Source organism: Phyllobates terribilis, unplaced genomic scaffold (assembly GCF_046119375.1).
Source record: "Phyllobates terribilis strain yellow unplaced genomic scaffold, ASM4611937v1 Scaffold_12__6_contigs__length_324123572, whole genome shotgun sequence".
In the NCBI taxonomy this organism is placed as follows: domain Eukaryota; kingdom Metazoa; phylum Chordata; class Amphibia; order Anura; family Dendrobatidae; genus Phyllobates; species Phyllobates terribilis.
Window position 1 is genome coordinate 242,048,241 of NW_027362772.1, and position 13,220 is coordinate 242,061,460.

The 13,220-nt window shown below is 46.7% G+C and overlaps 1 protein-coding gene across 1 annotated transcript in view; it reads left to right on the top strand.

Moving 5' to 3' along the window:
* The window catches only part of VPS13D (vacuolar protein sorting 13 homolog D), a 225,904-nt gene that overhangs the window by 15,599 nt on the left and 197,085 nt on the right, over positions 1–13,220 (top strand). Inside the window, exons 6-13 of the mRNA XM_073655412.1 lie at positions 1,029–1,145; positions 1,746–1,850; positions 1,960–2,130; positions 2,723–2,823; positions 3,927–4,095; positions 5,112–5,213; positions 5,416–5,629; positions 12,910–13,089. Coding sequence (XP_073511513.1) covers positions 1,029–1,145; positions 1,746–1,850; positions 1,960–2,130; positions 2,723–2,823; positions 3,927–4,095; positions 5,112–5,213; positions 5,416–5,629; positions 12,910–13,089 — 1,159 coding nt within the window. The remainder of the gene's footprint in view (positions 1–1,028; positions 1,146–1,745; positions 1,851–1,959; positions 2,131–2,722; positions 2,824–3,926; positions 4,096–5,111; positions 5,214–5,415; positions 5,630–12,909; positions 13,090–13,220) is intronic.

Sequence of the window (13,220 nt, forward strand, 5' to 3'; positions counted from 1 at the left end):
ATTGTATCACTTAATACTGAGCAGAAGTATTCCCACACCCACTATATACCGTATGAGCCCACACATAGCCCCCAATATACAGTATGAGTCGACACATAGCCTCCTATGTACTGTATGAGCACACACAACACCCCCTATGTACTGTATGAGCCCTTTATATAAACTATGAGCCCCCCCATTGTATGATCCCACACTCAGCACCTCCTATATATAGTGTGAGCCCACACACAGCCCCCAATATACAGTATGAGTTGACACAGCCTCCTATGTACTGTATGAGCACATACACAACACCCCCTATGTACCATTTGAGCCCTTTATATAAACTGAGCCCCTCACTATATGATCCCTCACTCAGCACCCACTAGATACAGTGTGAGCCCACACACAGCCCCCCAATATACAGTATGAGCTTCCCGCTGAGTGATCCCACACTTAGCACCCCCTTTATACAGTGTGAGCCCACACATCACATTTACTGTTTTAGTCGCCCATGCTGTATCGTGGTTGAAGGAGCCGGCAACTCTTTCCTCCACCATTATATTCACCACTTCCTGCATGCTAAGGATTCAGATAGCAGTGAAATTGAGATGCTGGGCGGGGGAGGGTGGTCTCTTGGAGCATCCTTGAGAACAGTGTTTTCATCCTTCCAGCTGCCTCGGTCCATGGGCCAGACTGGAACAGCCAGAGGGCCAGATATGGCCTGCGGGCCGCACTTTGCCCAGGTCTGCACTAGAGTCATTGCTTACGCCCATTAAGTCACTGTGCATGTGCCACCTCCAGGCTGGATGGCGCCGTGAGGGATGAGTGCTGCAAACAAACACTGGGCCCAATATTCAGCACCAAAAGAGAGCAGTGAGACCCCCCATATGGTGCATGTAGGAGATAACTGGTAGATGGTGGATATTCCCTCTGAAAACTTTTTCGTTGACCACTGAACATTGGGTCTATGTGATATGAACAGCGTGGCTTCCGTGTACAAAGGTTCGACTCTTCAATAATGTACAATTGTCTTTATACTGTTCCAGCTGAAAATTCAGGATGTCCATTTGAGATTTGAAGATGGCGTCACTTATCCTTCCCGTCCGTTTGCCTTTGGAGTTTGCATCAAAAACGTTTCGGTGCAAAATGCCAGTCGTGAGCCAGTAAGAGAACACTCAAAGTTCTGCTTCACGTCACTTGTCTCATCTATTGCATTATTTCTATGTCCTATTGTGTATAAATATGTGACTCTTCAGATTTCATGTTATTCTGTGCCTGATGAAGAGGCCTGAGTAGTCTGGAAAGCTTGCAACTTATCTTTTCAGTTCGCCTTTAAAAGGTATCAACCACTGAGGACTCTCAAATCTAAATATTTTTCTATCTACTGGCTAACACGGTACAAAAATATATATTTTCCGTGTTTTACCCCTGACTCTTTCATTACATCTGTTACATGGCTCTGCTGATTTCCATTCATTTAGTCGTCTGCCTTAAGCTGCATTTACACTGAAGGATAATTGTGAACAAGCGTTCTTAATAATGCTCGTTTCAGCATAATCTTACAGTGTAAACAGGCCGCCGATCACCGGATCTGGTGAAATGATCTTTTGTGCAAATGATCATCATTCTCGGCAGCACATGATTCTGTGTAAGCAAGACTTGTGCTGCCGAGAGCAATGGCAGCCTAAAGGCAAGTAAGCTTGATTTTACTCGTTTTGGTATAATAGTCACAATTCAAAGATCTCCTATTAACCCTTTTGCAGGTGGAGAGATTTATACGAAATAAACAACTGGAAATTGAGGATTTTAGCATATACTGGGATGTTCACAGCACTTTACTGGGTGACCTTCCTCCCGGGGAGCTTCAGGTATACAGGATCCATAATTCCATAATATTATTTTTTTATGGTTACACCAAGAACATGATGTAGAACATCTTGAATCACGATAGTGAAATGTTTCTTGTTTCACCCGCAGGACGCAATGGACAAAAGCATGGAGAGTCGTGAGCACCAGTATATCCTGGAGCCCGTGTGCACCTCGGCACTCCTGAAAAGAAACTGCTCCAAGGAGCCCCTGCGGTCACGGCAGCAGCCACGGATAGAGTGTGACATATGTCTGAAGACCATACCACTGACTCTTTCACAGGTAAACGTGCCTGATATATTCCCATGTCACGACTAGTATTAAAGGGACATCTGTCAGAAGGTCTCTTCTCTCAAATATTTTCTCAACTTCTTGGGAAACGATATGCATTGAGCAGAGTTTTTGCTCCCGTCTTGATCACATTATAAACTGATGCATTCAGACAAGCCAACCATTATAAAAGCGATTATGGCAACACCTGTCAACCTGATGACCTCCCCCAATCCTGTTTGGTTCAGCTATGAATGTATGTATTTTCAATGGGAAAAGAGAAATAAGCCACCGCCACTGCTGCCAGACATCCCTGTTGGTGAACAAAGGATCAATCATGTTCAAAGATTCCACTATACACAACAGATCGTCTCCCAATCATGCCAAAATCAGCAGCTTCTGCAATGTCTTGATTGTACATAGACACTTAAGTCTTACGGAGCGCTGAACGACTATTTTCTTACATTGGGCAAACTAAACTCTCCAACCTTTCTAGTTGAATCGGTGACTGTCAGTGATATATAACTTATTCTTTGAATTAGTAAAGAGGGTTAAAAAAAAAAAAAGTACAATTGTTCATATTTTTTTCATTTTGTTAATCCAGGCACAGTATCAGCAAATTGTGGAGTTTGTTGATGAGTTTGAAAGAAAGGAGCGACAGATGAAGTACAGGAAATGGAGGCCGAAAGTTTCGGTTCTGGAAAAGTAAGCGTCATGGGGTTAGACTCCACTTTAAAATGAAACTGATAAGAAAATGCCTTGGCACAATATTGTTTTACTTTCTGGGCTATAAATCATTTTTGCAATTGGGGTTAATTAAAATGTTACCGCCTTTTGGCTTTTACAGTTTTTGTTCTGTGTTTTCTGAACTCCTCTGGCTGAATTATGACCACATCAAAGTTCAGCTCATCTTTCATGTGATCTGTGGTCATTAGTCAGCAAGGAGGAGGTCAGAAAAATACAGGTAAGAGAGTTACCAATTCCCCCGTTAAAAACAGTTGACAGGGAAACAAACCTGTAAAAGCCAAACTGCTAATTTTTAGTGACCTCTAATTGCAAAAAATTATTTTAGCTCACTAGTAAAAAAAAAAAAATGCACCTGAAGGTGCCCATATGTTTTAACACTGACCATACACTTGGAATATAAATTTTCCAAAGCTACCTATTTCAGCAGTATTAGCCAACTATTTATGTGACCCTCCCAATCGCCTGAAAATAAGAAAAATGCATAAACAGGTAGAGCATCTATTTCAATCTTTATAAAATTACTATATTGGTTGGACTTTGCCCAGATCTTGCAGTTTAGTAAGATCGCCTTGAATTTTTAGATCTCTGACGCTGAATGTATTCGGCTCTGATTACTTCTGGTATAAAAGCAAAAGTTGCCACGCTCTGCTAAATCTTTTGACGAGACCACTGCTTCCAATCGGACCCCATTGATTGATACCAATGAGGTGTCCAGGGAAAAATAAAGCCGCGTACAATGCTGTTTTTTCCTGTTATATAGGATAGAATTTACAGTGGAGCCTCTGACGGTGATGTGAACATAGAATATGGGTGCATTCACAATCGTCTTACTTTTTGGAAGTGATTTTATAAAACTTTTAGCATCTTAGAAAAAAAGCTATCAGTTTCTTACCTAGACTTTGGGGAAAAAAATAACACGTTAATACACTCTGTACATAGGTGGATCCACATCTGGTCCAGTTCTTTTAAGTTACAGCTGCAGAGAGCGGACATTATATAATAGTAGGATATTACACATACAGATATCGTCTAATATAATTTTGTGCTCATTCCCCTGACAGCTGTAGAGAATGGTGGCTTTTTGCACTAAATGCAAACTTGTCCGAGATCCAAACGCAGCGGCAGCGTCTACGCCTGGAGTTCTTGTTACATCGAGCTCGGGACGCCGTGTCTTACTGCAATAAACACTACAATCGTCTGCAGGGCGCGCAGTTATCGGCTGAACACGAGGTGAGCATTGCTACGTTCTGCATTGTGGACTCTATCGGTACCTGTAACTGATATGGTTCTGCCTAATTTGGCATTGGATTCAGAGAGACGCTGCTGTGCAGCTAATAGGATCATTGCCAAGATGTCTGTCCAGCGGCCGATCTGCTTTGAGCACTTTTTAACATCTGAAAAGTAAAGGTATGGCCCTGTTATACTGATTTAATGGATACCTATAGTGAAAAAATACGTAGAAATTTTGGTGCAATATCCTCTTTGTGCATCGGTGTGGGACTGTGGGTAGGTTGTTTGGCTTTGCCACGGCCCCTCCACATTTCTATGAGCCATCTATTTTAAATTTCGTGCTAGTGCCGCCCTTGCCGCTGGCAACGCTTGAGCACACTCATGTCCTGGCGTTCTCCAGCAAAATGACCTAGAGGAGGCGCATGCTCCGATTAACCTACGGCAGTCTCCAGCAAAATGGCGGCATGTGCAGATCAAGATCTCGACTCATCATTGAGCCAAGATCCCAATGTGTGCATGCACAGCCATCTGCGCCATTTTGCCGTAGACCGCCGGAGGGTAATCTGAGCATGCGCTGCTGGCGGCGTCATTTTGCTGGGTTGCGCTGGGTCATAAATGTGCACAAGCGCCGCCAGTGGCAAGGACAGCGCTAGCGCAAAATTTAAAAGAGGAGGTTGATACAAATGCGGAGGGGCTGCTGCAGAGCCAAAGACCCTACTCACAGTCCCGCCCCAATGCACAAAGAGCCTATTGCACAAAAACTAAGGTGAATTAAACAAGAACCAGGCTACGGATTTTTTTCACGACAAGTATCCATTAAATCAGTATAACAAGGCCATTATGGCCATAACTTTACTTTAAGAGGTTAAATCGTGATGACAGGTTCTCTTTAATATCATACTGTGTGGAATGGAGAGACGCTGCATAAGCCACATATATTAATGCACAAAATATTTAATTGTCTGTGACACATTTTCTTTGGCCATTAATTTCCTTGGCATCTGTTGATCTTTTAGGCTGAACTGGATCGGATTGAAGAAGAACAATCTTTTGAAGAACTAAAAATTTTGAGGCAGCAAGTGCATGACAGATTCAAGAAGCAACAGGAACTGGCCGAGGTTAGAGGTTACCGATGACGGGCGCGTCTATATTCTGTCCCCATTTGTGAAGATGGGATTAACCCTTTAAGCTTGTTGCAAAATGATAAATTCAAGGCTGAATAATCTTTCTGTCTGAGAAGCAAACTTTTTACTTATAGAAGTGATTGTGTGAATTATTTGGTGTCAATGCCACTGCTAATCTCCTTTTATATTTCTGCAGAGTCTGCGGGAACCAATATCAGACCCTGCTATTGGCTCCCCAGTGCCCAGTCCTACCGGCAGCCAGGGCAGTGGCATGCTGCAGTACCTCCAATCCTGGTTCCCAGGCTGGGGCGGATGGTATGGCAATCCTCAGGAAGCTAGAGAGGATATAGAACGGTTAACACAAGAACAGCGGCAAGAAGAAAAGTCTTGGAATCCAGAGGACATCTTAGGTGCGTGTCATATCTGGTATATCAGCTATGCTAGGAACGTCCGCTTAACCCCTTAACGACCGCCGATAGCATTAAAATGGCGGCCTTTAAGAGGTCTTATTCCCTCATTACTGTTTTAATACGGCGATCAGGAATAAGGCTGTAGTGCCCCCCAGAGTCCGAAATTCTCTGGGGTCTCAGTTACTGGTGGTAGCTGAGACCCTTGAGAACATGATCAGGGCCTTTTTTTCCAGTCCCCGATCACGTGATTGCCGTTATTCAGTGCATGCACAGTGCGCACGCTGAAATCTGCCGGTCGGTATCCAGCAACAATAGGGAATTTTACCTATTGGTTCCTTTTGATCACTGTGATAGACCCCATCACAGTGATAAAAGCAAAAAAATAGTAAATCAAATCCCCCTTTGTCACCCCCTTATTTCGATAAAAATTTTGAAATAAAAATATATATATTTTTCCATTCTTTGCCATTAGGGTTGAAGTTAAGGTTAGGATTAGGGTTGGGTTAGGGTTAGGGGTTGAGGTTGGGGTTAGGGATTAGGGTTGGGGTAAGGGGTTGGGGTTTAGTGTTGGGGTTGGGGTTTAGTGTTGGGGTTGGGGTTTAGTGTTGGGGTTGGGGTTTAGTGTTGGGGTTGGGGTTAGGGTTTAGTGTTGGGGTTGGGGTTAGGGTTTAGGGTTGGGGTTAGGGTTTAGGGTTGGGGTTAGGGTTTAGGGTTGGGGTTAGGGTTGGGCTTGGGGTCAGGGTTGTGTTAGGGTTGGAATTAGTGTTGTGTTAGGGTTGGGATTTTTTCAAAAGTAAAGAAAAATAAAAATTATGACGATATGACAGCTAGTGTTGAGCGCAAGTGCTCGCTACTTGAATTTGCATCGGGTGCTCAGGTATACACAGAGTATCGCCGGTGCTCGAGTGAGATGCTCGAGTCCCCACCCCACATGTTTCACAGCTGTTATACAGCCAAAAAAACCATGCGGGGATTGCCTGCCATACACGGGCAATCCCCGCATGGTTTTTTCTTGGGTCTCTAATAGTGGTGAAACATGCGGGGCAGGGACTCGAGCATCTCACTCGAGCACCCCTGATACTCGGTGCGTACCCGAGCACCTGATGCAAATTCTAGTAGCGAGCACTTGCGCTCAACACTCACTAATGACAACATATTCAATATGACAACCTAATGTTATCAAATTCTGTGTCGTACCTCTGGGTTCAAAATGCTCACTATACCCCTTGATAAAATCCTTGAAGGGTGCAGTTTTCAAAATGGGGTCACGTGGGGAATTTCCACTGTTTAGGCACATCAGGGGCTCTCCACACGCCACACAGCATCCGCTCTCGATTCCTGCCGTGCGCCCAAACAGTGGTCTTTCCCCACATATGGTGTATCGGCATACTCAGGAGAAATTGCACAACAATTTTTGGGGTCCATTTTCTCCTCTTACCCTTGTGAAAATAAAAGATTGGGGCTAAAAGATCAATTACTCTGTCGCCTCATTGGGGGACACAGGACCATGGGTGTTATGCTGCTATCCACTAGGAGGCGACACTATGTATAATCTGAAAAAGATTAACCGTGGCTCCTCCTCTGCAGTATACACCCCTGGACGGCATCAGCCTTCTCCAGTTTTTGCGTAATGTCCCATAGAAGGCACACCTAAAATTTTTACTCCGTTTTCACCGACGCGATTACAGATGAAGAAAAGTGGGTCTACTACGAGACTCCCGGCATGGCTCCTTCCTCGGCCCCTTATTATGGGGTGCACGGTTGAAGTTGAGATGGCTATTCCACATGTCGCTCCTTCCCCAGCACCTCAGGTGCTGGTTCGAAGTCGAGACCCCCCTCCTTCCCCAATTCCTTTTGGTTTCTGGGTTGAGGTTGAGGCGAGGATATAGCCCCCTGATGGTGACAACAGCACCTCCCTAATCCCCACCTGGGGGTATTAGGTTGAAACGCCTCAGGTAGGGCCTGTACAGGCAGCAGCTCCCAGCAGCCAGCACACTATGGCTGAATCCAGGGACCCCAGCCTTGCTGAGGGCTCCTGTCGGGGCCAGGGGGAGTGCAGGCAGAACACAACAGATGCACAGGCCTCCCTGCGCCCTGTTTCTGCGGCAGCACCAGCTCTACGGTGCCTCAGGGGGACTCTTCACAGGGCCCCCCCCCCCCTTCCATTTATATCCCACCGCTATCCTGCCTTTAAATCCGGGGGGGTCCGGTTCAGATCCGGCCCCCTCCCGGACTTCCGCGCATGCCTGCAGTCCCTTTGGGCATCAGGCATCTAATTTAGGCCGCGGCTTCGGCCTAGCCGAAGCCTCCACCTCCTCTCCCCGGCCCGCCCCCCGGATGACAAACTCTACAGTGTCATAGAGGGGGCGGATCGAGACTGAAAGGGCGCGATTTCACACAGTTCTGCCGCCCTTTTCAGCTCTCCGCCCCCCTTCTTTCTTAACTTTACTCCGGCGGCCATTATCTGCTGCAGGATAAGGGAACATCTCTTCGGGATACAAGATAGAGTTCACTTCCAACCCACCAAACAGACTTTCTTTCTGTTCCCCACAAAACCGCCAGCCAAGGCTTGTGCCTTCCTCCAAGCGGTCTTCTCGCTTCTTCAAGCTGGAGTCATAGTACCGGTCCCCGCGGCCGAGCGCTTCCGAGGGTTCTACTCCAATTTATTCGTAGTCCCCAAGAAAGGAGGCGGCGTACTTCCCATACTGGACCTAAAACAGCTCAACAAATATGTACGGATACGTCACTTCCGCATGGAGTCCCTTCGGTCCTTCATTGCGTCCATGGAAAAGGGAGAATTTCTCACCTCCATAGACATACAAAACGCATACCTGCATATACCAATTGCACCCGCCCATCAGAGATTTCTCAGGTTCGCAATCGACCAGGACCACTACCAGTTTGTGGCTCTCCCGTTCGGACTCGCCACAGCTCCCAGAGTGTTTACCAAAGTCATGGCAGCCACCATGGACGTCCTGCACTCCAGAGGCATAGTAGTCGTTCCATACCTGGACGATCTCCTTATCAAGGCTCCCACCTTCAAGGACTGCGAGCTCAGCGTCTCAATCACAATCGACATTCTGAGTCGCCTGGGCTGGTTAGTCAACCTACAAAAGTCATCACCAACCCCGAGTCAGTCTCTGACCTTCCTGGGAATGCTATTCAACACCTTCAGGGGTCTAGTGCTCCTTCCCAAGGACAAGGCACTGCCTCTCCATCTAGGAGTTCACACTCTCCTCAGCAAACCCCATCGATCTCTCCGGTTTGCCATGAGAGTCCTCGGCAGAATGGTGGCGGCAATAGAAGTGGTCCCTTTTGCCCAGCTTCACCTCAGGCCTCTCCAACTAGCCATCCTCAAGTCATGGGACAGGAACCCTTTTTCTCTCGACAGGGAGTTCCAGCTGACGTTGTCAACCAGGAGGTCCCTGCACTGGTGGCTCAAGCCAACCTCACTAACAAAGGGGAAATCCTTTCTCACAGGTCAATGGAAGGTTCTGACCACCGACGCGAGCCTGACGGGTTGGGGTGCGGTACACCTACACCACAGAGCACAGGGCAAGTGGTCCCCAGCGGAAGCAACCATGCCCATCAACATCTTGGAGATTCGTGCCATCCTCCTGGCATTGAGAGCCTTCCATCACTTACTGGCAGCCTCTCACATCAGAGTACAGTCGGACAATGCCACGGCTGTGGCATATGTGAATCACCAAGGGGGGACCCGCAGTGCCCAGGCGATGCGAGAAATGACACACATTCTCCACTGGGCGGAAGACACAGGTTCGGTTCTCTCTGCGGTCCACATTCCGGGTGTGGACAACTGGGAAGCAGACTTCCTCAGCCGGCAAGGAATGGACTCGGGAGAGTGGTCTCTCCACCCCGAAGTTTTTTGACAGATCTGCCATTGCTGGGAGACTCCGGACGTAGACCTAATGGCATCCCACTTCAATGCCAAGGTCTCCAACTTCATGGCCATAACTCATTACACGCGGTCGCTGGGAGCGGACGCCCTGGTTCAGGACTGGACCCAGTTCCAGCTCCTGTACATTTTTCCACCTCTCCCCCTGATATCCAGAGTGGTGAGGAAGATCAAGCAACAGGGAGTTGCAACCATCCTAATCGCACCGGACTGGCCCAGACGTACATGGTACGCCGACATCGTACAGCTCACAGCAGACGTTCCCTGGCCTCTCCCCGACCGCCCGGATCTTCTGTCACAAGGCCCGTTCTACCACCAGAACTCAGGGGCCCTCAATATGACGGCGTGGCCATTGAGACCTGGGTTCTAACCCAGTCAGGGTTCTCGCCGAACGTCATTGGAACCATGATCAGGGCACGGAAGCCAACCTCGGCTAAGATTTATTACCGTACCTGGAAAGCTTTCTTTACCTGGGGCGAATCTCATGGCCAGACCCCATTCCCTTATTCCCTCCCCAGGGTACTTGGGTTTCTCCAATCGGGTCCGGAGGCCAGACTGTCCCTGGCCTCCCTTAAGAGCCAGGTGTCAGCTCTCTCAGTGCTTTTTCAGAGGTGCATTGCTAACAAGCTGCAAGTAAGGACATTTCTTCAAGGGGTTTCCCGATTGGTTCCCCCCTACAGACGACCGCTAGAAACGTGGGACCTCAACCTGGTGCTGACAGCATTGCAGGAAACACCCTTTGAACCCCTTAGGGAAGTCCCACTCCGCCTTCTATCACAGAAAGTGGTTTTCCTGGTGGCAATCACCTCGCTACGCCGGGTGTCTGAACTGACAGCACTCTCCTGCAGATGGCCCTTCCTGGCTTTTTACCAGGACAAGGTAGTTCTCCGTACGGTCCCATCCTTCCTTCCGAAGATTGTGTCCAACTTCCACCTCAATGAGGAAATTTCACTGCCATCCCTCTGTCCGGCCCCGGTTCATAGAGTGGAGAAGGCTCTGCATACGCTTGACCTTGTCAGGGCATTGCATATCTATGGGTCTAGGACTGCATCCTTCCGGAAGTCTGATTCTCTTTTCCTTCTTCTGGAAGGCGGCCGCAAGGGTCTGCCAGCTTCCAAAGCTACCCTTGCCAGGTGGATCAAATCCACCATACAAGAGGCCTACCGCCTCAAAAATTCTCCTCTTCCAGCAGGTATTACGGCACATTCTACACGTGCGGTAGGGGCCTCCTGGGCCATTCGGCACCAGGCTTCGGCACAACAAGTGTGTAAGGCAGCCACCTGGACTAGCCTACACACGTTTACCAAACACTACAGGGTTCATACCCAGTCCTCAGCAGACGCGAGCCTGGGTAGACGTGTTCTGCAGGCGGCAGTGCCCCAATTGTAGGGGCCCGTCTACACAATATTCGTCCATTGCTTCCCACCCAGGGACTGCTTTGGGACGTCCCATGGTCCTGTGTCCCCCAATGAGGCGACAGAGTAAAGGAGATTTTTGTGTACTCACCGTAAAATCTCTTTCTCTTAGCCTCTAATTGGGGGACACAGCTCCCACCCTGTTGCCCGTTCCGGGCCGTTATGTTGAGTTCTCATATTGTTTTTGAGCTCGTACATAGTTGCCTTCTTATAGGCATGGTTATGTTATCCATTTTACGTTCCTCCTAATGCTTTTGCACAAAACTGGAGAAGGCTGATGCCGTCCAGGGGTGTATACTGCAGAGGAGGAGCTACGGTTAATCTTTTTCAGATTATGCATAGTGTCGCCTCCTAGTGGATAGCAGCATAACACCCATGGTCCTGTGTCCCTCAATTAGAGGCTAAGAGAAAGAGATTTTACGGTGAGTACATAAAAATCTCCTTTTTGTGAAAAAAGTTTGATTTCTAGTTTTCACGTGCCTACGTTATAAACTTTTGTGAAGCACCTGGGGGTTCAAGGTGCTCACCACACATCTAGATAAATTCCTTGAGAGGTCTAGTTTCCACTGTTTAGGCACATCAGGGTCTCCCCAAATGCAACATGGCATCCGCTCTTGATTCCAGCCAATTTTACATTCAAAAAGTCAAACGGTGCTCCTTTCCTTCCGTGCTCTGCCGTGCGCCCAAACAGTGGTTTTCCCCCAGTTATGGGTTATCTACATGCTCAGGAGAATTTGCACAACAAATATTGGGGTCCATTTTCTCTTGTTACCCTTGTGAAAATAAAAAAAATTGGGGTCTGAAGTAAAATTTTTGTGAAAAAAGTGAAATGTTCATTTTTTCTTTCTACGTTGCTTCAGTTCCTGTGAAGCACGTGAAGGGTTAAGAAACTTATTGAATGTGGTTCGGAGAACCTTGAGGGGTGCAGTTTTTACAGTGGTGTCTCTTTTGGGTATTTTCTGTCATATAGGCCCCTCAAAGTCACTTCAAATGTGATGTGATGTCCCTAAAAAAAAAAAAAAAAAAAAAATGGTTTTGTAAATTTTGTTGGAAAAATGAGAAATTGCTGGTCAACTTTTAACCCTTAGAACTTCCTAACAAAAAAAAAAAAATTGTTGCAAAAATTGTGCTGATGTAAAGTAGACGTGGGAAATGTTATTTATGAATTATTTTGTGTGATATATGTCTCTGATTTTAGGGCATAAGAATTCAAAGTTTGAAAATTGCAAAATTTTCAAATTGTTCTCCAAATATCCGTTTTTTTTCACAAATAAATGGCAGTTATATCGAAGAAATTTTACCACTATCGTGAAGTACAGTATGTCACTAAAAACACTCTCAGAATCAGTGGGATCCGTTGAAGCTATTAACTCATTGTGTCACTGGTCAGAATTGTAAAATTTGGCTTGGACATAATTGGCTCCATCACAAAGGGCTTAAAGGGGTTGTCCTTGGAGACCCATTATTAATTGGCCAAAAGGCGGTGTAAACATTTAAAAAAAAAACTGGGACATTCTGGACCTCGGCTGCTGGTGTCCCCCTCTTGTCTCCTGACTTCCTCTTCCAGTGGCAGCCAACGTCGCATTGCTGGAGGAGAAAGCCAGTGGACCAATGGGGGACACCAGATTCTGTGCAGAGAAGAGGTCTGGTAAGTGAGTATGGTTATTTAATTTTTACACCTCCCAAGGCCCTTTAATAACGCCTATCATAATGTACAGCCCCTTTAAACTTTGTTCATTTTTCTCTTGTCGATTGCATGTCTTTTTGCGAATAGACCCCTCTAATAGAAGTCAAAGTAAATGGAGAGAGCCACAGACTTGAGGCGGCTGGGGCCAGATATCTATAATATATACTGTTGATATGCCATTATTGTGTACGGTAGGGATATCCCTTTACTAACAGGATGCGGGTGTCCTTACAAACATTTATTTTTTATTTTTGTTCTCCAGGAACTGAGGAGTTTTTTGATCCCACGTCTGATGCTGCAAATCTGAATACATTTACAAAAAGAGATCACGTGTTTGTCAAACTCAACTTCCACCTGGAGGGAGGCACCATCACGCTGCTACACAAGGAGAAAAACGGATCCCAGGCCAAAGAGGCCGCCTTCATGCAACTGGAGTTCTCAGGTATTTGGTCATTATAATTGATCCTCTAATTAGCACATCATGAGATATATGCGGTGTGCTGAGCCTGGGATTAATACTGGTCTATGATATGATCCAGTGTAAATATCTGTTTAAATGCAACCAGGGCTCAT